At 45.0% G+C, this 27,776-nt stretch overlaps 2 protein-coding genes and 4 non-coding genes across 9 annotated transcripts in view; all 6 read right to left on the minus strand.

Annotated features, from left to right (window-relative positions):
* Positions 1-206: 206 nt before the first annotated feature.
* LOC121575092 (60S acidic ribosomal protein P0) lies at positions 207-4,939 on the minus strand. 2 transcript variants are annotated; one of them, XM_041887931.2, is made up of 8 exons: positions 4,840-4,939; positions 4,213-4,319; positions 3,685-3,860; positions 2,741-2,828; positions 2,167-2,313; positions 1,506-1,691; positions 917-1,057; positions 207-446 (listed from the first exon to the last, which is right to left on the minus strand). In XM_041887931.2, the coding sequence occupies exons 2-8, from the start codon at positions 4,264-4,266 to the stop codon at positions 291-293; spliced, it is 948 nt and encodes a 315-aa protein (XP_041743865.1). In that variant the 5' UTR covers positions 4,267-4,319; positions 4,840-4,939; the 3' UTR covers positions 207-290. The 2 variants fall into 2 exon arrangements, with proteins under 2 accessions (XP_041743865.1, XP_041743866.1); XM_041887932.2 differs by lacking the exon at positions 4,840-4,939 and having other exon boundaries at positions 4,183-4,253.
* On the minus strand, positions 1,133-1,261 carry LOC121576096. The gene has a single exon (XR_006002448.1). It is a non-coding gene; the product is annotated as a small nucleolar RNA SNORA63 (small nucleolar RNA).
* On the minus strand, positions 1,885-2,034 carry LOC121576092. Its single transcript, XR_006002444.1, has one exon. It is a non-coding gene; the product is annotated as a small nucleolar RNA SNORD15 (small nucleolar RNA).
* Positions 2,902-3,030, minus strand: LOC121576094. Its single transcript, XR_006002446.1, has one exon. It is a non-coding gene; the product is annotated as a small nucleolar RNA SNORA63 (small nucleolar RNA).
* On the minus strand, positions 3,998-4,127 carry LOC121576093. Its single transcript, XR_006002445.1, has one exon. It is a non-coding gene; the product is annotated as a small nucleolar RNA SNORA63 (small nucleolar RNA).
* A 4,253-nt stretch (positions 4,940-9,192) lies between the features above and the next one.
* The window catches only part of LOC121575091 (paxillin-like), a 47,330-nt gene continuing 28,746 nt past the window's right edge, over positions 9,193-27,776 (minus strand). Inside the window, exons 1-12 of one of the 3 annotated variants that reach the window (XM_045223037.1) lie at positions 27,612-27,727; positions 25,989-26,179; positions 25,698-25,753; positions 25,458-25,588; positions 25,073-25,268; positions 24,194-24,338; positions 20,232-21,446; positions 14,564-14,722; positions 13,693-13,866; positions 12,110-12,191; positions 11,773-11,921; positions 9,193-11,060 (exon numbers count right to left, since the gene is read on the minus strand). In XM_045223037.1, coding sequence (XP_045078972.1) covers positions 10,794-11,060; positions 11,773-11,921; positions 12,110-12,191; positions 13,693-13,866; positions 14,564-14,722; positions 20,232-21,446; positions 24,194-24,338; positions 25,073-25,268; positions 25,458-25,554 — 2,484 coding nt within the window. In that variant the 5' untranslated portion in view covers positions 25,555-25,588; positions 25,698-25,753; positions 25,989-26,179; positions 27,612-27,727 and the 3' untranslated portion in view covers positions 9,193-10,793. Of the gene's footprint in view, positions 11,061-11,772; positions 11,922-12,109; positions 12,192-13,692; positions 13,867-14,563; positions 14,723-20,231; positions 21,447-24,193; positions 24,339-25,072; positions 25,269-25,457; positions 25,589-25,697; positions 25,754-25,988; positions 26,180-27,611; positions 27,728-27,776 lie in introns of those variants that run through there. The other 2 variants (XM_045223036.1, XM_045223038.1) reach the window with 2 other exon arrangements.

Genomic DNA, 27,776 nt, shown 5'->3' on the forward strand with positions numbered 1-27,776 from the left:
ACATTGACATCTTCCAGTCACAAGGCCCGCCTTCAGTTTGCGACTATTCAGAAGGTTTTCCATTAAATTCTCTTTACAATACAGTGTCTGACTTAAACTTGACAAGAACCTTCTCATTCAGGTGTGGCAGTCACACCAATCAGGTTGTGGCCCAAAACCTGACTTTATACCTAGCCACTTGGCTAAAACATGAACACAAAGGTGGATTGATTTTCTAGATGTTATTTATTTTAATTCAAATGATCTTCTTGAATTTGGATAGCAACCATAGGAGTGGAGTTGACTGCCGTCTAGTCAAACAGGCCGAAGCCCATGTCATCGTCCGAGCCCTCCTCAGACTCCTCCTTGGCCTCTTCTTTGGCGGCGGCTGGGGCAGCGGCAGTCTCTGCCGCAGCCACAGGAGCAGCGACAGCGAAGGCAGTGGGGTCAGCCAGGTAGGCCTTCACCTGGGAAAAAAGGGGGTAGAGAAGCAATGTCAACTAAAATGTAGATATCTATGGATAAAACATGCTGATGGGCAACCTGGTGTCTGAGACCAAGGGTCCTTGCCAGCCGTGGGTTGCAGACACAGGGATAGTAGGAGACAGATCTGTGCAGGGTGAACGACAGCCCAGCACTTTAACAAGCTGCACTGTAACTTATCCTGCAGCTGGGAATCAAAACTGTGGCCTACTCAAAAACAAACAGCGCCCCCTATATCCCATGTACATGTTAGAACAAAGGATTTGATAGGCATAAGCAATGTGAACATTCCTAGCCTGGTGGGCAAGGTAGAGCTACAACCATATTACTTAAACAGTTATTTTAGACCTAAAGCAACTGCCTAGGGGCTAGGTTTTGTTTGTGGACTGGGCCAGTATTTGGTCTGTCATCCATTTCAATACTATGTGGTCCAAATGTGGGTGGGACAACATACCTTGTCTGCCAGGGGGAAGGAGTAGTCAGTCTCCACGGCGACAGCCAGGACCCTCTTGTATCCGTTGATGATGGTGTGAGGGACAGAAGCCAGAGTGGGGTATCCGATCTCCAGACACACACTGGCTATGTTCCGCACACCCTGAAAGACAACAAGTTGGTCAGGTATGACAGCAACTTACAGCACTTCACTCAAGTCTATTCAACACATTTAGATTTGTCTGAGACCAAGCGTCCCTGTCAGCCGTGGGATGCAGACTAACAGGGATAGTAGGAAACTAGTTGATGTGTGCAGGGGGAACGACAGAGTAGCACTGAACAAGCTGCACTGTAACTTATCCTGCTACCTCAAAGGCAAAAAAAAAAAAAAAAGAATTTCCAGATTCTTCTTCCAATGGTTCAGTTGTCATTTTCAGAACATTAGATATGGACAGAAGACTATGGAGGAAGGGGAACCAATTAAGACTTAATAGGACAGAGCTACACTTCAGTCAGTTTCATTTAGTACCCAGGGCACCAATAATAATACAATGGGTTTTGATCATGGACCCAAAGTGGCTTTACAAGGCATTGTGTATGTGCTTCCTCACCTCCAGGAACCTGGCGTGCAGAGCATCCTCAGTAATGTCGAGCACCTCAGGGCTGTAGACACTACCGTTGTCATAGACCTGCTGGATGAGCAGACCGAAGGAGAAGGGCGAGATGTTCAACATGTTGAGCAGCGTGGCCTCGCTGGCTCCCACCTTGTCTCCAGGCTTGATGAGCATCACATCGCTCTGTAGGGAGAAATTAAGGGATCAGATAGTCTAGTGTTTAATTTTCAGAAACACCTTTCATTGTTTTCTAGAGAAAAACTGATTACATACTAACCTAACCCTACCTGAATCAGTGCATTACACACACAATAGCCTAGCAACTTGCGCATGGTTATCTATTCAGCCAGCAACATATTTGATCAAATCAAGAAACCCTTCTCAGACAAATGCCTCGATGTCTTCAATTGAAAAGACACACTGCTCTGGGGAGCTGAACCCAGAGACACAGAACGTGACCCTGACCCAGTGACCCCAGAGACAGACTTGTGTCCCATTCCGACTCGTCATCGTCTCATCACTGAAGAACCTCTTATTTTGATGACTGAACGCAATTCCACCATACCATTATTCTATTGTAGAGCCCAATAAGCATAGACTGGCTGAGATATTGGCTGAGATATTGCCTAAGGACCAAGACTGCAGTCGCCACACTCACCAGGATTTCAATAGTTCCTCTGGAGATCTTGGTGGTGATGCCCAGGGCCTGGAAGAAGGAAGTCTTCTCAGGACCCAGCCCAGTGTTCTGGGCTGGCACAGTCACATCACAGGGGGCAATAGCGCCGGCACGGGCAGCAGCTGGCACCTGAGGGGCAGAGGTTTGGAGGTTAGTGAACAATCAAGCTATGGCTCCCATTCAAACAAAAGTGCAGAGTCCATGGATGCATGCCAAATGACAGCCCATGAGACTGCGCAAAATCCATAGGAAAGTGTCAGTATGAAAAATGACTCAAATGTAAATGTGTCTGAGACCAAGCGTCCCTGTCAGCCGTGGGATGCAGACAGACAGGGATAGTAGGAAACTAGTTGATGTGTGCAGTGGGAACGACAGAGCAGCACTGAACAAACCGCACTGTAACTTATCCTGCATTGTCCTTCACCAAATGACACCCTATCCCCTATATAATGCCCTGGTCAAAAGTAGTGTACCACAGAGCGCCAAATTGGGATACACATGGACAATTCACTACTAGACCAGAGCACCAAACACTGCAGTCAGATAGAACATTCACCTTGTTGGCCAGTAGCATGTCCCTGATCTCAGCCAGGTCCTCCTTGGTGAAGACAAAGCCCACATTTCCCTTGATGTGGGGCAGCAACCTGTGAAGATAGCGACACTTAACATCTCAATCCAACCCCAACGGATACATGAATAACAAGACTGAGAAAATACTTGTCTGAGACCAAGCGTCCCTGCCAGCTGTGGAATGCAGACAGACAGGGATAGTAGGAGACAGGTTTCTGTGTGCAGGGGGAACGACAGAGCAGCACTGAACAAACCGCACTGTAACTTATCCTGCTTTATAAATAGCCAATCCGGAGGCTTGAGATATCAAAGGCTAAAATTCTGCTAACGGTTGTATTCATGAATGCACACAGCAGTAAAACCTTTTGCAACAGATATCTATAACACGCTCATTTTACAACTTCAGGCTGTCCCTCATTTTACAGATTATTTCCTTGTTGAATCAAATGTTATTTGCCACATGCGCCGACTACAACAGGTGTAGACAGTGAAATGCTTACAAGTGGTCCTCTGTAGCTCAGCTGGTAGAGCACGACGCTTGTAACGCCAAGGTAGTGGGTTCGATCCCCGGGACCACCCATACACAAAAAAAAAAAATGTATGCACGCATGACTGTAAGTCGCTTTGGATAAAAGCGTCTGCTAAATGGCATATTATTATTATTATGATAAGCCCTTAACCAACAAAGCAGTTAAGAAAATAAAAAGTTACGTAAAAAAATTAAGCAAATAATTAAAGAGCAGCAGTAAAATAAAATAACAGTAAGGAGGCTATATACAGGGGGTACCGGTACAGAGTCAATGTGTGGGGGTATCGGTTAGTCAAGGTAATATGTACATGTGGGTTGAGTTAAAGTGACTCATCACTTCACCTTGTGAATACGACCCTTGGTTAGCCTCTCAGGCCAAAATGTGTTTGCTGTGAACTTACTTCTCCAGGGCGGGGTTGTTCTCCAGGTGGCCGCGGATGGCTTTGCGCATCATGGTGTTTTTACCCATGAGCACCACAGCCTTCCCACGCAAGGACAGACGGATGGCCTGCATCTGCTTGGAGCCCACATTGTCGGCGCCGACGATGAAGCATTTGGGGTAGTCATCCAGCAATTGCTGCAAAGAGAATAGCAAAAGTGAGTCTAACAACCACTTCTAAATTCACTGTTTGAAGAAATGTAAACCCTCCCCCATGGGATAACAAGGAAGACTGTGCAAAATCTTTATTCAGTTGGCTACAATGCCGTACAAAAGTGTCTGAGACCATGCGTCCCTGTCAGCCGTGGGATGCAGGCAGACAGGGATAGCTAGGAAACTAGTTGATGTGTGCAGGGGGAACGACAGAGCAGTACTGAACAAAATGCACTGTAACTTATCCTGCTTTGTACATGGTCAAGCATAAGCTGGTTTATACACTTTCGGGCATCATTGTTCTTACAGTCAAAAGTGATCAATTGTTTCAACGTACGATGATTTTCATAAAATAGTTGGACTTCCACGTGGTCCTGTCTTCCCTCGGCATCTTTGCAGTGCTTCGAAGGATCGCTTAAAAAGCTGGTTTAAAGACAAGATTTTCTATGGAAAATAAAACGATGTTAGACATGTAGCAGGTTCAAAACTAACGTTAAGTTACCATTACAGTAACCACCAACCTAGCTAGTAGCCATCTAGCTAAACTAGCAGTCACTACGCACCTAGCTAATACAATGCAAAATTGGACTAGCTTTAACTAGTAGCTAGCTGACATAGCAAATACATATAATGTAGACTAGACATCTCTATACCTATATAACTAGTTAAGACTTGTTTTTGGACGTGACTTTAAAGTGAAAATATTGTACCGGTATGGGTAACAAGAAATGTAACTAGCTAAATGTTACGGAAATAATGGTCGCACATGGCAGTAACCCACACAGCGAATAGGCCGCACAGACGAAACACAATAAATTAAAAGAATAAGTCATCCTATTGATCTTTTAACATTATCACAGTACTGTATTGGAACGTAATCAACAAAGTATTTTATCAACCAATACAGCGAAACACATTTTAACATGTAATCACACATAGACTCAAGGCCGTAAAAATCCCTTACCTCGTACCATGGACGCGTGAAAGAAAGAGAACCACATAGTAAGCGCACAAGCAATATACAGCACAAACAGCCAATCACAATCCACTACGACAACTATGGTCCACAGACATGATTGGCCATCTGTGTAAATCTTTTGTCGGTTGCTGGCCGTGGGTGCGTTCGTTTTATAACCCTGTCCACATCGGCAGAGCGAGCCAGGCAGGAAATGCAGACTAGATTGCGTACGTGAGTATGTCAAGATCAAAAGAAAAAAAGATGGAGCAAAACTAAAACTAAAGACCCATCCATACCTATCTGCTTATAGTCTTAGCATTCATTTTGTGTCGTGTGCATAGTAATTGAGACGAAACCAATGTGTCAGAAATAAAACAATGTATTTATTGGCATCAATCACATTTAATTAAAATTGATCAGCAATCAGGTACCATATAGCCATCCCAGAAACCATAACAGAGGTACATGGGCAAATAAAACAGGCAAGAAAGGAAAAAACAAAACCACATACAGTATTGGGGGGAAATAGTTCCTTTCAGATAAATTAAAGGGATCAAATGACAAGGTTAACTTGTAAATGTTTAAATAAAAAGGCTTTGATTTTCCAATAAAAGGCATAGAGTCGTCTGCGTAGGCAGACGGGTTGCTTCCCACATAGGTCTGGGATTTCTGAGTCAACAGAGAGGGCAGAGAATTAAAGCAAAGAAATGTAATAGGATAAATAAATGTAACAACAATTTTTTAAAAACTAAATTACAATCCCACATAGGGTGTAGAAAAAAAAAAAAAAAAAACATACATATGGTGTAGAGATACACCAAAGTAAACATGCTCTCAAGCCTCTCTTTAAAGGGCCCCATTTGTTGCATTCCAACATTTGGGCTGGTGCCTAAACCTGTCGTCTTGGCTTCTCTCAAGGAATCTTTCCAGTAATTTCCCCTTGATTGAGGAACTGTACTGTCCAGGACTAGATTCAGGCAGCCTGGCAGCACTTACACCTGTTTTCATTGTCTGTGTCTCTGGTTTCCAAAGCATGGCTATAAAGGCTACCAGAGGGATATTTCACCAAGCTTGATCCATTATTTGGCACACTAACTTGAACATTCACTGAACAATTTAGGATTTAATGGCTTAGAAAGAGAGCCTGACTTAAAGCAGTCAATAAGAAGTAGTACTAACCCTTCTTCTGTTACACCTCAGTCTATGAATTCCAAAATTTAATTAGAATATTATGTTAGCAGCATTTCCTCATTAACCAGGCTAGGTGAAATGCCCCTCTGTAGATTCATCACGTTCATGTCAACACAGTTGCACTACTAGAGAAGCTCAAGGAATCTATGGCATAGCCAGGCTGAAAGTGCTTTAAAAACCCACATCTCAGGGGGTTGAAGAAACAAAACCGTTCCAAACATCACCAGAAATGGCACCCCAGCCTGAGGAGGGCAGACACAAAAATCACCCAATAGCAACATGTAGTAATTTTACATCAACAATTACTATACAACTTTAATATGCCAACTATACTGTGCTGTGAGGCCAGCCTGTTTTACTGACACCCAATACCCAGAAGTGCATGTCAATAGTCTAAAATGGCTTCCCTATTTGTCTCTTCTTCATTTACACTTCATTGTAAGCTATATTGAGGTTGTATTCCAGGGGTTTGCCTTCAGCTGTCCAGTACTTTCACATCAGTGCATATGGAGGAAATAAGCAGAGGAGAGGAAGACAATTTAGATGTTTGAGATCCACCCCAGGCCACTGGCTGGTCCAGCCATTGTTGTTCTACGATATCATAATGGCTTCACCAATCCGATCACAGCAAGGACTTGGAAGTCCGCCATATAACTCCACAGTGTTAAAGACATTGCATTGAACATTTGGCACTAGAAAAATTATCTTTATTCTCTCAAAGTGTTTAGAAATGAAAACTAAATGTATGCGTATATATACCACAACCAACATGCCAAGTGATGACAACTGGATTGGAAACCATTAAAACAAATATTTAGCATAAAAGCAACATGTGTAAAGTTAAAATCTCTGTTTCACAATGATTCACATATGCAACATTACAAGGTCACTTGAAAAAAATTAAACAGTGGATGATGAAATAAGTACAGTGGCTTGTGAAAGTGTTCACCCCCCCTTGGCATTTTTCCTATTTTGTTGCCTTACAACCTGGAATTAAAATTGATTTTTTGGGGTTTGTATCATTTGATTTACACAACATGCCTACCACTTTGAAGATGCAAAATAGATTTTCTTGTGAAACAAACAAGAAATAAGACAAAAAAACAAAACTTGAGCGTATATAACTATTCACCCCCCCCAAAGTCAATACTTTGTAGAGCCACCTTTTGCAGCAATTACAGCTGCAAGTCTCTTGGGGTATGTATGTCTCTATAAGCTTGGCACATCTAGCCACTGGGATTTTTTCCCATTCTTCAAGGCAAAACTGCTCCAGCTCATTCAAGTTGGATTGGTTCCGCTGGTGTACAGCAATCTTTAAGTCATACCACAGACTCTCAATTGGATTGAGGTCTGGGCTTTGACTAGGTCATTCCAAGACATTTAAATGTTTCCCCTTAAACCACTTGAGTGTTGCTTTAGCAGTATGCTTAGGGTCATTGTCCTGCTGGAAAGTGAACCTCCGTCCCAGTCTCAAATCTCTGGAAGACTGAAACAGGTTTCCCTCAATAATTTCCCTGTATTTAGCGCCATCCATCATTCCTTTAATTCTGACCAGTTTCCCAGTCCCTGCCGATGAAAAACATCCCCACAGCATGATGCTGCCACCACCATGCTTAACTGTGGGGATGGTATTTTCGGGGTGATGACAGGTGATGGGTTTGCGCCAGACATAGCATTTTCCATGATGGCCAAAAAGCTCAATTTTAGTCTTATCTGACCAGAGTACATTCTTCCATGTTTGGGGAGTCTCCCACATGGCTTTTGCTTATTTTTTTTCTTTAAGCAATGGCTTTTTTCTGTCCACTCGTCCGTAAAGCCCAGCTCTGTGGAGTGTACGGCTTAAAGTGGTCCTATGGACAGATACTCCAATCTCCGCTGTGGAGCTCTGCAGCTCCTTCAGGGTTATCTTTATAGTCTCTTTGTTGCCTCTCTGATTAATGCCCTCCCTGCCTGGTCTGTGAGTTTTGGTGGGCGACCCTCTCTTCGCAGGTTTGTTGTGGTGCCATATTCTTTCCATGTTTTAATAATGGATTTAATGGTGCTCTGTGGGATGTTCAAAGTTTTGGATATTTTTTTATAACCCAACCCTGATCTGTACTTCTCCGCAACTTTGTCCCTGACCTGTTTGGAGAGCTCCTTGGTCTTCATGGTGCCACTTGCTTGGTGGTGCCCCTTGCTTAGTGGTGTTGCAGACTCTGGGGCCTTTCAGAAAAGGTGTATATATACACTGAGATCATGTGACAGATCATGTGACACTTAGATTGCACACAGGTGGACTTTATTTAACTAATTATGTGACTTCTGAAGGTAATTGGTTGCACCAGATCTTATTTAGGGGCTTCATAGCAAAGGGGGTGAATACATATGCACGCACCACTTTTCCGTTATTTATTTTTTAGAGTTTTTTTGAAACAAGTTATTTTTTTTATTTCACTTCACCAATTTGGACTATTTTGTGTATGTCCATTACATGAAATCCAAATAAAAATCCATTTAAATTACAGATTGTAATGCAACAAAATAGGAAAAACACCAAGGGGGAAGAATAGTTTTGCAAGGCACTGTAAATCAATTACATATCAAAAACAAAAGCTCAAACCTGACCCACTGCAGTGATTTGGGATCAGGTAACAAGGAGATCTAGGTGCCATTATTGACCTGGTGTGCATCCCAAATGGCACCCTATTCCCTATATAGTGCACTACTTTTGGCCAGAGCCCTATGGGCCTTAGTCAAAAGCAGTACACTTTATAGGGAATAGGGTGCCTTTTGGGAATCACACTAGGTACTGACTGCAGATCAGTGTGTCCAGATTACCATGTGACTGAGGACATTTCGGGAACCCATGGTTAGAAAATGGCCCTGTTGCCTGAAATCCAACCTAGTGTGTGTGTGAATTAGGGTCCATTTATGTCTATGTCCATAGAGCCAGCTCTTTGCATATCAGCGTGAGCTACAGAGCTCAAAATCATACAGTGACAATACTGCTCCATGTCACTAAACCAAGTATGTTAAAGTCAATTTAATATTGTGATTGTAAGAACAATCAGCAGAAAATGCTGACAAAAATCTCTTCAACTTGTATTGCAGAATGTGTGTTGCTCATTAAGTCAATAAGCAGTGAGGTTAAAAACCAATCCACCCTGTACATTAAAAGGACCAAGTCTCTCTCTATTACTTACTCTTTATGTATCTGAGGGAAAACACACACATTGTCAGTAGCTAAATGTACAACAAAACATTGCCCCAAGAAAAGCACTCCCCATTCACTCTGAATTAATTCATTTTAAGACTTGGATAAATGTGTGGGCGAATACAGTAGCAAATAAAGAGGCAAAATACACACAATGAACATGTTGTTTCTAACCAACATGCTCCAGTATTTTGTCCTGTTTCCTTATAGAGGGAGAAGTCTAGCCTGGTTACACCAGACGGAACAACGCTGTGCTCAGTTTGGTTGCCAGGCTAAGAGATGCCTCCCTACCCAAAGCTGATGGAAAGTAAGGGACGAGCAGAGATCCTCCGAGATGAGAGGTCCCCAACACTCACCCGAACACCCCCATCCTCTGTCCACATCAAGGGAAAGACAATATTCAAATGTACATTCTTTTAAAATCAGATGACATTAATGAGAATTCATATGAGATCGGTGGCGCAAAGACTGATCTACAGAAAATAGAAATGGAGAGTCCATAGCACATGGAAAAAAGCAGTAGTCTGGAGAGTAAGTGTGTGTGTCTCTAAACAACGTGTCTCATTTTGTACAAACACATTTGAGAGTTTTGTACAGTTCCATTGGAAAAATTAAGCAAACAGGGAAAAGGAATTTGGATCTACTAAATCTATGCTGCTGAGCCGTCCTTGTTAGTCTATGAACATTTCCATAGGAAAAGTGTACAAAAATAGGACCCTGATATCTTGACCATACCAGGCTGTAAAATGGCCCCATGAGGGCCGCAGAGAGAGGAATCTGTGATTGAGTTGAGTGAGCACCAAGTGTTTGAACTGGTCTTAGAGAAGTGAAGAGAAAGGGAGGAGACGAGGAGGGAAAGAGGAGACGAGAGCTTTTCCTCTTCTCAGAGTTTAAAGTGTGTGTCTGTGTGTGTGTGTGTTTGAGATCAAGAGACAGTTTATAGGTGTGCATTTGTAATGGCACCGACATACCCCTATGACCTGACCTCCACGCGTCGGTCACATGATAACGCAGGAAAATAAATCCTTTGCAGAGACTGTTGCTCCGAACAGGACATTAAAAAAGTTTCACACACAAATGGCTTCTCTCGCTCGTTATACATTTACAAAAATCTCTTTGGGCTCTCTTTAAACCTCATGCTTTCTGGAACTCTTAAAATATCAACCCCACGGCCCTCAAGGCTCTGTTACCTCCAGGTAACTGTAGGGGAGCTTTTCAAATGGCCAGTCTCATCTTAGCTACATGCACAGTAAGGAACAACTCTCTGCTTCCTCATCATAGCCACTGACTACCTTCTATCCCAGCCTCCACCTTTCGACACACACATCCACCCCGTGTCCTGATTCTCTTCCTGTGTACTTCTCCCCAGACATTTTAAAGCATTGGACTGGTGTAGAGATGGCTGGAGTTTCCACTATATTTCCTACACCTGTCATTTCCTTTTAAATTCATGAAGGGAGCAAGTGCCCACTTAGGGTAGAACGGTAGAGAATTGGGACACAGCATACACACACACACACGCAGGCACACGCAGGCACACGCAGGCACACACACGGCTGGGGAGTGGGTTAGCTCCCTAGCTGAAGAGCTTGATGAAGCAGCCCTGGCAGTAGGGCTTGTCGTTCTGCTCCTTGAAGGTGCCCTTATTGAGCTGCTTGAGGCAGAAGGCACAGACAAAGTGCTCGGGGTGGAACTTCTTGGCCATGGCCGTGATGCAGCGGCCCGTGATGGGCTTCTGGCAGCCGGAGCACAGGGAGCCGCGGCGCTCGTGGTAGTGGCCCTCGCAGTAGGGCTGACCCTCGTGCTCAAAGAAGCTCCCATTTACAAAGGGGGTGAAGCACTCCTGTAATGCACAGAGGTGGGAAGAAAAGGAAAGGAGGTTGTCACAAAATGGCTGAGGCAATCAATACTGTTTTTGGAAATACCTTTTTTTCAAGAACTATATGAAAGCTATAGGTAACTGCCAAAATAAAGGAAACATGAGTAAATGAGGGTTCTGGCGGCTCTGTTATGGTGTGGGGTGCATTTTCCTGGCATGGTTTAGGTCCACTCAAGCCCTTAGAGGGCAAGGTAAACGGCAATAATACACAGCCATTCTGAGTGATCACCTTCGACCTATGGTGAAGCATTTCTATCCTGATGGGAGTGGTCTCTTCCAGGATGACAATGCCCCCATCCGCAGGGCAAGTGGTCACTAAATGGTTTAATGAGCATAACATTTGATGTAAATCATACGCCATGGCCGTCTCAGTCACCAGATCTCAACCCCATTGAACACTTATGGGAGATTCTGGAGCGGCGCCACCATCAACAAAACAACAAATTATGGAATTTCTCGTGGAAGAATGGTGTCGCATCCCTCCAACAGAGTTCCAGACACTTGTAGAATCTATGCCAAGGCGCATTAAAGCCGTTCTGGCGGCTCGTGGTGGCCCAACGCCCTATTAAGACACTATGTTGGTGTTTCATTTATTTTGTCCGTTACCTGTATGTCTCACCATATGTAGATGAGGGATAATACGCTTAGAATAGCACCACAGCACACACCCACTTACCCTGCAGACGAAGCACTCAGGGTGCCAGAGGGAGTTGAGGGCTGATATGTAGTTCTCCAGGATGGCACGGGCACAGCCTCCACATTTGGGCGCAAACATGTCAAAGTAGTCCTTCCGACAGTACGCCTTCCCATCCTTCTCATGGAAGCCTGTGGAGGAGGGGCAGAGAAGGACACTGCCTTAAGACGACAGAGAGAGAGAAAAGTGGAGAGGGGAGGAGAGAAGAGAAGAACGACAGACAGAGGAGACTGAGGGCAAGAGAAGCTAGAGAGAAAGGAATAGAGAAGAAAGATGGAAGAATAGAGGAGAGGAGAGAGAGGGGAGAGAGATAGCTTACCCTCTGGACCAAAGAAAGCTCCACACTGAGCACAGAAGAAGTGTTCTGGATGCCAGTTCCTGTCCAGTGCCGTCACCACTTTCTGTAGGGGACAAAAAAAGATCCATATTTTTCCTCAAATGCAGTTAGCATACAAAACATTAAGAACACCTGCTCTTTCCATGACAGACTGACCAGGTGAATCCAGGTGAAAGCTATGATCCCTTATTGATGTCATTTGTTAAATCCACTTCAGGAGACTTAAGCCTTGAGACAATTGAGACATGGATTGTGTATGTGTGCCATTCAGAGGGTGAATGGGCAAGACAAAATATTTAAGTGCATTTGAACGGGGTATGGTAGTAGGTGCCAGGCACACCGGTTTGTGCCAAGAACTGTAACGCTGCTTGATTTTTCACACTCAACAGTTTCCCATGTGTATCAAGAATGGTCCACCACCCAAAGGACATCCAGCCAATTTGACACAACTGTGGGAAGCACTGTAGTCAACATGTGCCAGCATCCCTGTGGAACGCTTTCGATACCTTGTAGAGTCCATGCCCCAACGAATTGAGGCTGTTCTGAGGGCAAAAGGGGGGTGTGCAACTCAATATTAGGACAGTGTTTTTCATGTTTCGTACACTAGTCTCTCTAGACAGACGGGTTGGCTCCCACAATGTACCAATGTTCCGGCTTACGCATCTGTATGGATGCAACGTCAGTTTGGCATAGAGGAACTACGTCACTGCTTTATCTGCTTGTTGCCCACATCCTCCCGGACACAAAATATTAGCTAGCAAGATGGAAATCACTGAGGTTACTTTTAATGAGTGCATTTTGCAAGTGGCTAGTTTGCATCAACTACTTTCACTTAAACCACTGCAAAGGTTCTGCCTGCAAATCGCGACGTTTTGACATGCCTGCCTCGTGATTTGTTGGGAGAGTTGTCTGTCTGAAGAGGTCCCTCCCCGGAACATATTTTTCCCCTTTTCGAAGTTAACAAGAGTCCGTTATTAATCCCAGACCCTAGTCACTGCTGTTGCCTAGGGTCTGGGTTTCCTAGGCTAGTTAGCAGCATATTGAATTCATAAAATCAAGGTTTTAGGCATTTTGCCTATAGCCAGCAGATGGCAGCACTACTATAGTGAGGCTGACGACAGAGTAGTAGAGAGCAGTCTGTCTAGTGAGGACAAAGTAGCGTGACGAGAGAGAGTAATAGAAAGAAAGGAGAGAGAAAGGAGTGATATGAATACACCACATTGGACCAATGAGGAAGCTTGTCTCCACTGTGACTAATCTGACCTATCCCGAGGCTAAAGTCCAGTCGCTGTACTCTTCCCCCTTCTGCTGTGGTGCCTCACCCCAGGCAGTGTGTGTGTTCATGTGTGTGTGTGTGTGTTCATGTGTGCAGTGGCTCATACACACGCTGCAGTGTGTCAGTGCAAGGATATGAGTGAGTGTTGACGTGCGGAGTGAGACAGAAACAGAGATAGGGTGTGGAGAAGAATGGCTCAAAGCTGGGTCTGTGGGATTCAGGGTGCCATAATGTGTGTGTGTGTGTGTGTGTGTGTGTGTGTGTGTGTGTGTGTGTGTGTAATACTAACGTCCAGGATAGGTCCGTTGCAGTAGTGGCAGCGTGGGGAGAACAGGTCGTGGTAGTCCTTCTCACAGTAGGGTGCTCCGTCCCGCTCAAAGAAGTTTCTGGAGCCAATCTCCTCTTGACAGTGGGTACACACAAAGTGCTCCGGGTGCCACGTGCGCCCCATGGCGGTCACCACCTGGGCACAGGGAGGGCACAAGACAGACGCAACACAAATCTAAACTAGGAGCCTCAACCTAGAATTTTGTGAATCTGGACTCGTATTCATAAACTGTCTCAGAGTGGGATCAGGTCCCCCCATCCATGTAATCTTAACCATTAGAATCTAAAAGACCACACTGATCCTAGATCAGCGCTCCTACTAAGAGTCTTTACGAATATTGGCCCAGGGGTGAATCCTAATCAGAGATGTGCGTATGACCATGCCAATGTCCCATTGACATCAATGCATGATTGATTTCCACCGGTTAATGGTGCATATCTCCAGTTCAGATTCAGCCCTCAGTGTGGAACAGTGACCTTCCTATTGTGGACAAAGTAATTAACCTTATTTCCATTACCAGCAAACATCGATTATATGGAAGAATGCAAACCATGCAAGCTGTGTAGGCAGCTCAGAACAACAGGGTGGATTAACCAATCATGACCACTGTTGTATTGACCACGAGCAGTCAAAATTGATCTAGGAATACATTCAACAGGGACCCAAAAATGTATGTAATAAGCACAGTAAAGGTGAATGTGAGTGTGTGCGTAAGTGTGAGTGCGTGAGTACGGCCTGTGTGTGTTGTGCATGTGTGCGTGTGTCTTCCTGTGTGTATGTGTGTGTGTGTGTGTGTGTGTGTGTGTGTGTGTGTGTGTGTGTGTAAGGTCACCTGTCCAACGATGGGCTTGTTGCAGGCCCCACACACTCCCTTGGCCACGGTCTGGACGCCCAGTTTATGGAGGTCTGACTGGAGGCTGCCCAGCATGTTGTCCAGCTTGTTGGCCTGTTTGGGGGGAGCCGTGGGCAAGCTCTTCCCCTGGGCCAGAATCTGTGGATGGGTCACACACAGACAGACATGTCAGAGAAAGAAACAGACGCACAGAAACACACACGCAGACATTAAGCATACACACTAACATATAGAAACATACACATGCAAGCAACACAGTTCCACAAATAGAGATCCCTTCCCAATTAATGTTCTGCTCAATTCACAGAAAACCTAATTAAAGCGTAGAAGAGTCTCTCTTCAACAACTCTGCTGATTACATCTGAATGTAATTGCCCCTCTGGGATTAAGTATTTGGAATTTAACTGAGTCTTCATAGACAGCAGTAATTATTCTTGACGAAACAGAACACACTCTCCCTGGGCTTATGTGACGTGCCAAAGAAAGCAGTCTTTTTAATGGCTGAAATGGAGAATGCCACTGGCATGGCATGCCAGGCTAGAAAGAACATGTTCGACTCATCGCATAAAAGCTGACATTACATAGAGCACTGCAGTCCAACCCTGGAACTCTTTAATTGGACTACTGTCTCCAAGAGTAACTCCTCTTATTAGCTACCTATAGAGCCTATTGATTGTGTTGATGGGCATAAGTAAGTTGGGAGGGAACTACACTTCTCAAATGGTTTGGTCATTGGAGCTTCCTGACCTAGTCAAATTCCACAGAGGGAAAAAATAGCCTGTCAGTGGGCCTACTGCTTACAAAAAAACGTGTGCGCACACACACACACCCACAGGGAAAAACAGTCACGTACAGGCAAATTTCACTGATGAAAGGCAACCCTCACTAAACATCCACCCTTCCATCTGGAGTAAAATCAAATACCAACTTGGTTTAACCTTGATGAGTTTGTTAAAGAGGAAGGGAACGACATGGCCCAAGTTGCCGCCGCTAGACGTCATTCTCCAAAAACCGGGACAGTTCACTCGCCAGCCTGGATGTCATGCTCTTTAATCTCTACAGAATGGATTTCACACATCCTTAAAGAGTTCCTTCCTCATCACAACCCCTCTCCTAGACTCTTGGTGCAGCAGTGTTTAGAGATAGGGCCCAAAATAGATCTGTTTTCTCCACACACACACACACACACACACAGTGAAGAGTTTTGGTTTTGACAACACGTCCACTGACAGACCACTCAATACAAACCAAGAAATTGAGAAACAAAGTTGGTGATAGTGAGAAAATAAATAAGTGAGAGGCAGATTAGGCCAAAGAGAGAAAGGGAGAAATAGAGAAAACAGAAGGATAAACGAACAAAGTGGATTGAGTGTTCCATGCCTCCATTGGTGGGAAGATGGGATTGTACTCAGTCTGGCAGCCAATAGACACAAAGACCTTTGGGGGAGTGGGCGGGGTGACAGACTTGGGCGGGGGGCTAGGGGTTTTGTGCGGGGCAGGTTCCCTGGGTGGAGGGGTGGGCTCTCTGGGGGTCGGCGTCCAGGAAGAGGTGGGCTGATGCTCCACAGGTGGGGGGGAAGGGGTGCGTGGCGGGGGAGGGATGGGGTCCTTGGGAGGAGGCGAGGGGGGTGGGGGCGGGGGAGGAGGCAGGGGCGGAGGGGTCTGCTTGACAGGGGATGGCTTTTTGGGTGCCGGGGGGGACTGCGGAGGGGGAATGACTTTTCTCCGAGGGACAGGCGAATCAGGAGGGATGACAATCTGGGTGCGGGAAGAGACAGAGAGCAAGAGAGAGACATCAAAGATGAGTGAAATTAAACCACAGGAAATAGAAAGCCTCAGTTGGGGCAAGAAAACATCAACAAGTGGTTACAGAAGAATACGGTTGAGAAACTGTTCGCTAGTCATAATCCATATGTGTGGTATAGAAAAGGGCCTTGGTAACGTTACTCTAGAATAACAGCACAAATCAAGAACAACGCTACTGGAAGGTGCTGCAATGAGAGGACTTAGTACTGGCTCCGGCCACATCACTGTACCTTGTCCACCACCGGCGAGGCCCGATCTTCCCGTGTGCGCTGCGGGTTGTTCATGACGATGACCCCTTCAGTGAGCCAGTCGTCTGACTGCTTCTTGCGTCGGCGCTCAACGGCGCATTCGATTCCTAGCTTACCCTGCAGCTCTGCGATGAGACAGTCCTGGGAACTGCTCTTGGTGAAGATGACAGGACCCAGTTTACGCCTCAACAAATGCCCGTCTCGGTACATGGGGTGCACGTTGGGCGTCTCTTTGGTGCGGCAGATAACCGACTTGAGCTACAGAGTTGGGTAGAAGGAAGTAAGGGGGGGGGGGGCATGGTGGTGCTTCCCCATATCTCCCATGACGACACACATATCAGGGGTGCTGCAGAGCCAGGCACGAAACACCAGGAAGCACAATCCTTCAGGCCAGGCCGGCTGATCGCAAAGGTCAAAGGGCACTCCACTCGACTCCATTCCACTATTTTCCGAGGCAGTCTATTTCACACCTGCTAGGCTGCAGTGTGTGAGCATGCTGGCTGATTGAAAACACGTAACAAACGTCCATTCTTCTCAGCGCAAAAACATACAGTGCAGCAGGTAGCCTAGCGGTTAAGAGCGTTGGGCCAATAACCGAACGGTCGCTGGTTAGAATCCTAGAGCCGACTAGAGGAAAAAAATCTGTCGATGTGTCCTTGAGCAAGGCACTTAAACCTAATTGCTACTGTAAGTCACTCTGGATAAGAGAATGACGTAAATGTAAAATACACGATGTGCAAAACAACGACTAGAAATGTAATGCTCCTGCAACACACAGGCGGACATAAAATGCAAGCAGCAAAACCGATGGTCTTAGATTCTTGCAGTAATGTCACTGTAGAGAAGCAGCTCAAGTCCTGCTAATGTCCTTGAAAACAGATTCTCAAACATGGTTCCACAGGCCTATATAAACATGTTTTAGGTTTGTCCCCTCTCCACTCAAACATTGCACAGAGAATGTGTGTAGTACCTAGCCCTGTGGAACACCAGTAGTGAGACCACATGGTGCAGATACAGACCTTCTTCACGTCACCTGGAAGAAGCGGTACTAGGTCAAATCAAATTATTCTCCCTTAACACCACTGGCTCTATTTTCGGCTGCCGCTAAGAGAGGCACAAGTGTCAAACACACGTTAGTTTGCAATTTCGTCATGTAAAAACGGGCATTTTCCAACCTTTACACCAGGTTCGGCAATTTACCTGTCTAACATCAGCTTGCTGAGATGGGAGGGTGTGTTCATAAAAACAAGCGCAAAAGTGACAATTTTATGCAGAGCTGATGGTAAATTTGAAGACCCACCAAAAGCAGGTCTTAACGGTAACGCATGGATTTTGAGAGTGAAAGCGCAGCCTATCCAGCTATGACGCACAGTCCCCATGGAATGAGAGATGTGCCTTTTGTGCCGGTGAATCTTATATTTAGAAACATAAAAAAACTATTGGTTTCCCTCCCATTTCATTTAATTTGATTAAAAAACATGCATAGCCTACCTTCCCCCTTATTCAAGGCTGGTTTAGCAGCTTCACATAAGTGTTTATTTTTATCCTGGCCTTGCATTAGCCAAGTAGCCTATGAATAAAGGGGTTTTAAATGGTATACTGAGAGTGCATTATCATCATCAACATATAATCCAGCATATTGACATGAGGTGGCAAGCTACACACGGCTGAGCGGTGAAGGTTTGCATCACTCTTGACTGTGCAAGTGACAAGCTCACAGATGCAAGTTGAGACGTGCAATATAGCTGTAAACAACACACAGCGGACATTTCCACATGGTAGGCAGTTAACCCTCGTGACTTTTCGCTGACTTATATCCTTGTGCAGTTCACAATAGCCAACATTCTTCACAATGCAGACAATACAAACTCCATGCATCACTTCTCAGGTAAAACTTTGACAAGATGCCCTATATATTCAAGTCCTTGTGTCCTCATGTGTTCATGTGAGTCGCTCTCCCAAAATAAGAGCCCATCTCAATCACTTCGACTTGAAAATGACTAACAGATCATGAAGGAACTTGAATGAGCCTAGCCTGGTGGAAACAGTCTGATCGCTGCTTTCACCATTCTATTTCACTTTACTTATCAGTCTGTGCTTAATCTAATAGATGGGCACTTGGAATAAGCCAGAAAATGGACGGTCCAATCAGCATCCTCTCAGAAACAGTGGGTGGGTTTTAATTAAGCCATCCTCTGATTGGTTGAAGGTGATCCCATCGCTGACAAGTTATTTTTGAATAATGCCCCATTACAGACAGACTCAAACAGTTTCCAAGATAAGAAATCCCAGACTTACACTAACTGTCAAAAGTTTGGACACAAGAAGTTTCTTCAAGTGCAGTTGCAAAAACCATCAAGCGCTATGATGAAACTGGCTCTCATGAGGACAGCCACAAGAATGGAAGACCCAGAGTTACCTCTGCTGCAGAGGATAAGTTCATTAGAATCGAATTGCTGCAAAGAAACCACTACTAAAGGACACCAATAATAAGAAGAGACCTGCTTGGGCCAAGAAACATGAGCAATGGACATTAGACCGGTGGAAATGTTCCCTTTGGTCTAGAGTCCAAATTTGAGATTTTTGGTTCCAACCGCTGTGTCTTTGTGTAGTTCCCACCGTAAAGCATGGAGGAGGAGGTGTTATGGTGTGGGGGTGCTTTGCTGGTGACACTGTCTGTGATTTATTTAGAATTCAAGGCACTTAACCAGCATGGCTACCACAGCATTCTGCAGCGATATGCCATCCCATCTGGTTTGGGCTTAGTGGGACTATCATTTGTTTTTCAACAGGACAATGACCCAACACACCTCCAGGCTGTGTAATGGCTATTTTACCAAGAAGGAGAGTGATGGAGTGCTGCATCAGATGACCTGGCCTCCACAATCCCCCGACCTCAACCCAACTGAGATGGTTTGGGATGAGTCAGATGGCAGAGTGAAGGAAAAGCAGCCAACAAGTGCTCAGCATATGTGGGAACTCCTTCAAGACTGTTGGAAAAGCATTCCTCATAAAGCTGGTTGAGAGAATGCCAAGCGTGTGCAAAGCTGTCATCAAGGCAAAGGGTGGCTATTTGACGAATCTCAAATATAAAATATATTTAGATTTGTTTAACACTTTTCCGGTTACTACATGATTCCATTTGTGTTATTTCAAAGTTTGATGTCTTCACTATTATTCTACAATGTAGAAAATTGTAAAAATAAAGAAAAACCCTTGAATGAGTAGGTGTGTCCAAACTTCTGACTGGTACTGTATAAGTGAAGTGAAAAAGGATGGTGAACTTAGCGATCAGACTGATTCCACCAGGCTAGAATGAACCATCATCTGATAAAAAGCCAATGGCATCATATATATTAGTGATCATTTACATCTCTGTATTTTACTGTATCGGTTACACCTATCAGTGTGTGACACCACCAGTGCCAGGATACATGGGAAAGATGAAATGTGTCAAAGTGGGGATTTGGCCTCAAACTTGGCCTAATAAAAGATAAACCATATGGTGCCTTACAGCCTTCAAACTCGCGTGCCAGCTTATTTTGGGAGAGCGTTGTTGTGGATGGATGGCCTATTGGAAGAGAGCGTCGTACTTGGCCCGAGGTGGACAGCCTCTCCACGGCCGAAGGCTGGTTCAGGGGCAGGTCCAGGGTGGTCTCGGGGGTTCCCGGGCACGCCGACGGGGTCAAGCAGTCGTCCATCCAGCTGGCCTTGGTAAGGGGGGTCATCGTCCCCTCGCGCCCATCCAGGGGTGTGCTGTGCCTTGGGTAAGTCCTTTCCTCATCCTCCCAAGTCCTTTCCTTGTCTCCTGCCATGGCACAAAGCTCCACTTTGTCCTGATAAGTCATCTTGGCATGCTTCACTTCTCCCTCTGGCAGGGTAAAGTCGAAGGACAACAATCTGCCAAGAGTGTCCTCCAGCAAGGGCTCCCGACATGGCCATGTTATCCTCAAGTCAGGACATGCAGAAGGGGGCTCTGCTGGCTGAGCAGCGGTTTTGTCTGGCTGCTTCTCCTTCGGTGGGGAAGATTGATCAATGGGGGCTGACAGAGGAAGGGTGATTGTTTTATGAGTGGGACTCTTAGCAACACTAACAGGAATGGGGCTCTTAGCAACCAGAACTTGACTGGGGCTCTTAGCAACTGGAAGAGGACTGAGGCTTTTAGGAATTGGAACAGGACTGAGGCTCGTAGCAACCATAACTGGAATGGGAGTCTTGGCAACAGTTATAGGACTAGGGGTCTTGACAACAGTCACAGGACTGAGGGTATTGGCAACAGGTACCAGACTAGGGGTCTTGTCAACAGTTACTGGACTAGGCGTCTTGGTGGTCTTTGTATCCACTGCAGGACTGGGGTACTTTACAACTGGGGCAACAGGAGGATCGGGGGTCTTTGGCAAAGTGTGGCTTGTGGTGTTAGAGACCACAGTGAGGGATTCCATGTGGGAGGTCAGCGTAGTTCTCACGCTGGGATCAGTTTCTCCTCCCAGCTGTGTGTGGATCTGGGTGTACTGGAGGCTCTGGGATGAGGCCAACACAACGGTGGAGGCTGAAGCAGCTGAGAGGGGGGTGGAGGAGGGAGGGCAAGCGCAGGCATCTTCATCTATGTGGAGTTCTAAAGGAACAGGGGTACAGGAGGGGGACGTGTCACTGGGGGGCTCCAGCTGCAGATCCACAGGCCCAGTTGGGTCTCTGGTTACAACTACTGGGGAAGCAGGGGCTGCAGGTGACTTCGTCTCCAAGGAGGAGGGTTCTGATCCTTGACTGAGCAGGAGGGGATTCATACTGAGAGACAACTGAGAACCAGACTGGAGGACGGGCAGCAATGGAGCCGGAAGGGGAAAGAAACACACACACACAGAAACAATAATAGAAGACAGAGAAAAAAAAGGGGAAATGGTTTGAGGAGAAAAGGGAAGTTGCCACAGCGGCAGAAATGCACCATGGCATATCAAATCATGACCACCTCCTCAATAAAGCTGTGTGAAAATTGGCATTATATATCATAGTAATGGATATAAAAATCATTCACATTCCACACTTATTAACTCACAGTGTAAATAACTTAGTATTGTGGGATCGATAAGGTGAATGGTAGTAAATGCCCGACACAGTCTAGACCACAGCAATCTACCTGTGTGAAGAACCCCCACATCGATGCCAAAAATCTAAATACAACCTACATTTTAAAAGTAACACATCCACCATTCATTTGACTGCACATTTCACCCTACAGTAAGTCCTTTCATCCCATCTGCACCTGCCTACCTCTCTTTCTCATCCATCTCTACACCCACCCATCCATCCATCCAGCTGTCCATCCACCCATCCATCCATCCATCCATCCATCCACAACCACCCACCCATCCATCGGTCAACCCACTCATCCATATAGCAGTTAGAGCGTTGGGACAGTAATTGAAAGGTTGCAGGTTCGAATACCTGAGTTCACAAGGTGAAAATCTGCTGATGTGCCCTTGAGCAGGGCACTTAACCCTAATTTGTTCCAGGGTGCCGTACTACTATGGCTGACCCTATAAAACAACACATTTCACTGCACCTATGCGAGAATAAAACATATATACACAAACACATTTACACACACACACACACACACACACACATGTGTTTATGTATGTAAATACAGTACCAGTCAAAGGTTTGGACACACCTACTCATTCCAGGGTTTTTCTTTATTTTTACTATTTTCTACATTGTAGAATAATAGTGAAGACATCAGAACTATGAAATAACACATATGGAATCATGTAGTAACCAAAAAAAGTGTTAAACAAATCAAAATATATTTTATGTTTGAGATTGTTCAAATAGCCACCCTTTGCCTTGATGACAGCTTTGCACACTCTTGCCATTCTCTCAACCAGCTTCATGAGGTAGTCACCTGGAATACATTTTAATTAACAGGTGTGCCTTCTTATAAGTTAATTTGTGGAATTTCTTTCCTTCTTAATGCGTTTGAGCCAATCAGTTGTGTTGTGACAAGGTAGGGGTGGTATATAGAAGATAGCCCTATTTGGTAAAAGACCAAGTCCATATTATGGCAAGAACAGCTCAAATATGCAAAGAGAAACGACAGTCCATCAATACTTTAAGACATGAAGGTCAGTCAATACGGAACATTTCAAGAACTTTGAAAGTTTCTTCAAGTGCAGTCGCAAAAAACATCAATCGCTATGATGAAACTGGCTCTCATAAGTACCGCCACAGGAATGGAAGACCCAGAGTTACCTCTGCTGCAGAGGATAAGTTCATTAGAGTTACCAGCCCAAATAAATGCTTCACAGAGTTCAAGTAACAGTAACATCTCAACATCAACTGTTCAGAGGGGACTGTGTGAATCAGGCTTTCATGGTCAAATTGCTGCAAAGAAACCACTACTAAAGGACACCAATAATAAGAAGAGACCTGCTTGGGCCAAGAAACATGAGCAATGGACATTAGACCGATGGAAAATTGTCCTTTGGTCTGGAGTCCAAATTGGAGATTTTTGGTTCCAACCGCTGTGTCTTTGTGAGACGCGGTGTGGGTGAACGGATGATCTCCGCATGTGTATTTCCCACCGTAAAGCATGGAGGAGGAGGTGTTATGGTCTGGGGGTGCTTTGCTGGTGACACTGTCTGTGATTTATTTAGAATTCAAGGCACACTTAACCAGCATGGCTACCACAGCATTCTGCAGCAATACGCCATCCCATCTGGTTTGGGCTTAGTGGGACTATCATTTGTTTTTCAACAGGACAATGACCCAACACACCTCCAGGCTGTGTAAGGGCTATTTTACCAAGAAGGAGAGTGATGGAGTGCTGCATCAGATGACCTGGCCTCCACAATCTCCCGACCTCAATCCAATTGAGATGGTTTGGGATGAGTCGGACGGCAGAGTGAAGGAAAAGCAGCCAACAAGTGCTCAGCATATGTGGGAACTCCTTCAAGACTGTTGGAAAAGTATTCCTCATAAAGCTGGTTGAGAGAATGCCAAGAGTGTGCAAAGCTGTCATCAAGGCAAAGGGTGGCTATTTGAAGAATCTCAAATATAAAATATATTTTGATTTGTTTAACACTTTTTTTGGTTACTACATGATTCCATATGTGTTATTTCATAGTTCTGATGTCTTCACTATTATTCTACAATGTAGAAAGTAGTCAAAATAAAGAAAAATCCTTGAATGAGTAGGTGTGTCCAAACTTTTGACTGGTACTGTATATACAGTTGAAATCGGAAGTTTACATACACTTAGGTTGGAGGCATTAAAACTCGTTTTTCCACCACTCCACAAATTTCTTGTTAACAAACTATAGTTTTGGCAAGTCGGTTAGGACATCTACTTTGTGCATGACACAAGTAATTTTTCCAACAATTGTTTACAGACAGATTATTTCACTTATAATTCACTGTATCACAATTCCAGTGGGTCAGAAGTTTACTTGGGAGCAATTTCCAAACGCCTGAAGGTATAACGTTCATCTGTACAAACAATAGTACGCAAGTATACACACACACATCCTCGTAAAAATAATATTTCTGTAAAACTCACATTGCTCTGGACTTTGAAGTCAGACAGCGAGGCCATGAGCTCGTCGAGCTCCCGCGTGGCGGAGGAGGCAGAGATTCTGGCCTGCAGCTGGGAGGGTGTCTCCTCCTCCCCCTCCGTCAACTCCTCTACCACCAAGGCGGTGGGGCTAGAAATTAAATAAACAACAACAAACATTAGGTCATAAATTCCCACAGTCAAACATGAAAAACACACAGGAAAATAGCACAATCAGTGTACAAGATTAAACGGTCTTCCGGAACTTGAGGTGCAGTGCAATTGCGTCGCTGTCAATTTTCCCCCATTTCTGGGGAAAACCTTCTCTTGAAAAACGATAGTACAGTTTGTCCATCTTGAGACGCCGTAGCCAGTATACAATTCCTCAAAATAGTCAGAATTAATCTAAGATAACTCAAGAACTCTGTCATAAAATTTGACGTTTTTGTCGAGGAGATCTTAGTCGCGCAATTTTACATTACATTATAGTCATTTAGCAGACGCTCTTATCCAGAGCGACTTACAGTTAGTTAGTGAGTGCATACATTTTCATACTGGCCCCCCGTGGGAAACGAACCCACAACCCTGGTATTGCAAGCGCCATGCTCTAGCAACTGAGCTACAGGGGACATCCAACTAAGATGTTTGGTGCAGTATTTCTCAAGTGAAATTACAAAAACTTCATTGAAGAATCCCTCCTGCTGACTAATCACCGACGAAGGGGCGTAGACTTCGGCTCCCCACTTCAACAATTTTTGTGTGTGCACGAACAGAGGAAAAACCCCTCGCCGAAGAACAAAAACGTCATAAAATGTCGTCATAATATATGCACAAACTGTTCCGAATTGATTCGGATGGGAAGCATGCGGACGCCTTAATCCTTACGTGGGGGAGGGCACAGAATTTTCTAGCTCGTCCAGAAGGCTTTCAACGCTGGGGCGTACATCTTCAATGACCCTGGTGGCCACGCTGCGCTTGGGCTTCTCCATGGTTGGGGGAGGCACCTTGCCGGCCACCGAAACCCCGTTCTCCTGCACATAGTGGGTGGTGCTGCTAGAGGGGAGGGGCGGGGCTGTCTCCTCTGCAACACAGAAGGAAAAAAAAACATCTTTACATACAGTATTCCCAAGTTTCAACAACAAAGACATAGTGCCTGTTAAAGGATTTATGTACCAAACAGGGGTTTCTACCCGTGAGCCCTGGTCAAAAGCAGTGCCCTATATAGGGAATAGGGTGCCATTTGGGATGCACACATAATGGTATAGCGTACCCTCAGTGGGGAAGGAGGGCGTGTTGTGCTGCACGGCGTTGAGCTCAAGAAGCAGCCGGTCCAACTCCGACAGGTTGCTGCCCAGGAAGGAGCTCATGGCAGCCTCCGCACTCTTTTGCTTGTTGGGGAAGCTGCAGGAACCAAAAGAGACACACAAACATCAGTAACAGACATCTGATGTTCATTTTGTCTTGTGATGCTACACAAACAAATGTGTAATGTTATTATTATTATTATTACCTGTAGACGTGGTCGTCTTCGCTTTGGGGTAAGGAGGGGGAGCTACTGCTGTAGGACTAAGAAATGGTAGGTACATATTTAGAAGTGTAGTATTTGAGTGCTCTAGATGGGTAATGTGGTAAATGGGTGTTTGTCAGGGGTGTCCAACTTCACCCTCAATAGGGTCATGTGGGTACAGGCTTTCGATCATCCATTCATAGTCTTCACCAAGACTATTAGTTTAATCAGGTATGTAACTTACTGCCCACACCTTCCGTTTGGGTATGTACAAAGGTGTATATGAGTATGTACCTGTGTGGACGACCGGGTGGATTCTAGGGGGTTGAGCGCGGTTCCGTTCAGGGCCTCAGCAGAGGGAGGTGGGGGTACAGGGGGAGGAGCCTGTCCTCCCGTGAGGAAAGAGTAGGGCGTCTCGTCCGGCAGAAACACCGGCCGCTTGGAGATGTGGGAGGTTGTCGACTCCAAGTCCGCCAGCAAAGCATCTAGGAACATAAAGATTAAGATCCTTTTTTTTTTTTTATGCAGTAAGTGGCAATCTTAAAACCAACAGTTGACCTGGTGTAAACAGAAAATCATTGACAAGATTGACAAAACTCATAGGGAAATCCCCTTTGCTTGTTTGAATGCATCTCTCAAGGCGAGGTTTCGTTTTAAAACGTAGGCTATCCTGTCCCTAGATCTCTCATCATCTAATATACCACAATGTTGCGCAGGACAGTAAGCCACTAATCTACTGTAGTCTCAAACGTAATTGTTGTGGAAGTTTATTTCCTCAACTGCAAACATGAGTTATGACCTTTGACCATTCATCATCATCATCCTCCTCCTCCTCCTATTGGTCATCAATAAGTACACCTGACAGTGTGAGGTCCAGACCCTTTCCCAACGTGTCCAAACACAGCCAGATGGGAATAACATTTAGACTGTACAGGAGGAGCAGCAGAGTAGTAAGTAATCCACTTCACTGAATCATCTGGACTATGTCACCACTCAGCACCACTCCTTTGGTTACTCATTTACCCTGCTGTAGTACACTTACTCTGTTTTACCGCTCTGCTGCTCCCAGACTTCCACTGCCAAGAATAGAGTGTGAAGTGAACAGCAGCGACACGTGAAAGCTTTGGTAACTTAACATTAAAATGTATACTTTATTAAGGATTTATGGTAACGCTTTACATTAAGGTAACCTTTAAACAAACTATAAATAAACAGTTTATATACTACTTATAAACCTTTCATAAATCATGTGAAGTATACCTTAATCTAAAGAGTTCGCCTACTACCAAAACGTTCTCTGCCCAGGTTGTATTCACTGCCAACCAATTGTTGCTTTCCACCTTTGATTGAAGTGGTTAATCTAGATCATGTTCATTCAATGCCTAGGAAACATGGACCAACCCCAATTTGTGATTCAACACCACACCTCCCCAGCTACCCTCTAAATGCAGCCATTATATCGGAGTTAACAAAACAGCAAGCCAGTTAGCCTCCCAGACAGTTTGTGGGTATTGAAGAGAGCGAGGAAGACTACATCATCCACACCAACTCTGTTAACCACCTCTACTGTTACACACCCATGTCCCTACACAGAGATCACTTCTCTTAAACTCTTAAATCGATGCCTCTGATTTCACAAGTGTGAGAAACTGTGTGCAATGCAATCCCCCTTCTTCACTAATAATACTTACCCTACTGTCTCAATAGACTCTGCTTCAGTCAGAACATGAAAACAAACACATCCATAAATGAACTGTGAACGATATGCACCTAAACTTTAAGAAGTCAACAACACACTGCCACACTGAACCAAATATCTGATAAGATGATCGAAACATAATGCGCTGAAAACTGACGACGGCAAAAGTTGAGAAATAAAAGGAAACCATGAGACTCACATCAGTGGAAATGACATACCTGAGGCGATAAAGACTAGCACATACACACCCCAGGAGGACCAAAAGAGGAATGCAGAGGAAGACAGGGAGGAAGAACGCAACCAACACACTGGCTGACAGGCAGGAACTGCTAATCTTAACTACCATCAGAGACTGGTAATGAGAGACTGAGATGGGAGGGAGG

This window comes from Coregonus clupeaformis, chromosome 10 (genome assembly GCF_020615455.1).
Source record: "Coregonus clupeaformis isolate EN_2021a chromosome 10, ASM2061545v1, whole genome shotgun sequence".
In the NCBI taxonomy this organism is placed as follows: domain Eukaryota; kingdom Metazoa; phylum Chordata; class Actinopteri; order Salmoniformes; family Salmonidae; genus Coregonus; species Coregonus clupeaformis.

Bases quoted from the DNA above. Each gene is read 5' to 3' on its own strand.
- LOC121575092 (XM_041887931.2), bottom strand. From the start codon at position 4,266: ATGCCGAGGGAAGACAGGACCACGTGGAAGTCCAACTATTTTATGAAA. The intron at 1,692-2,166 runs GTGAGTGTGGCG...TTCTCCCTACAG, and splicing joins GAGGAACTATTGAAATCCTG to AGCGATGTGATGCTCATCAA. The intron at 447-916 runs GTATGTTGTCCC...CTTTTTTCCCAG, and splicing joins CCTTCCCCCTGGCAGACAAG to GTGAAGGCCTACCTGGCTGA.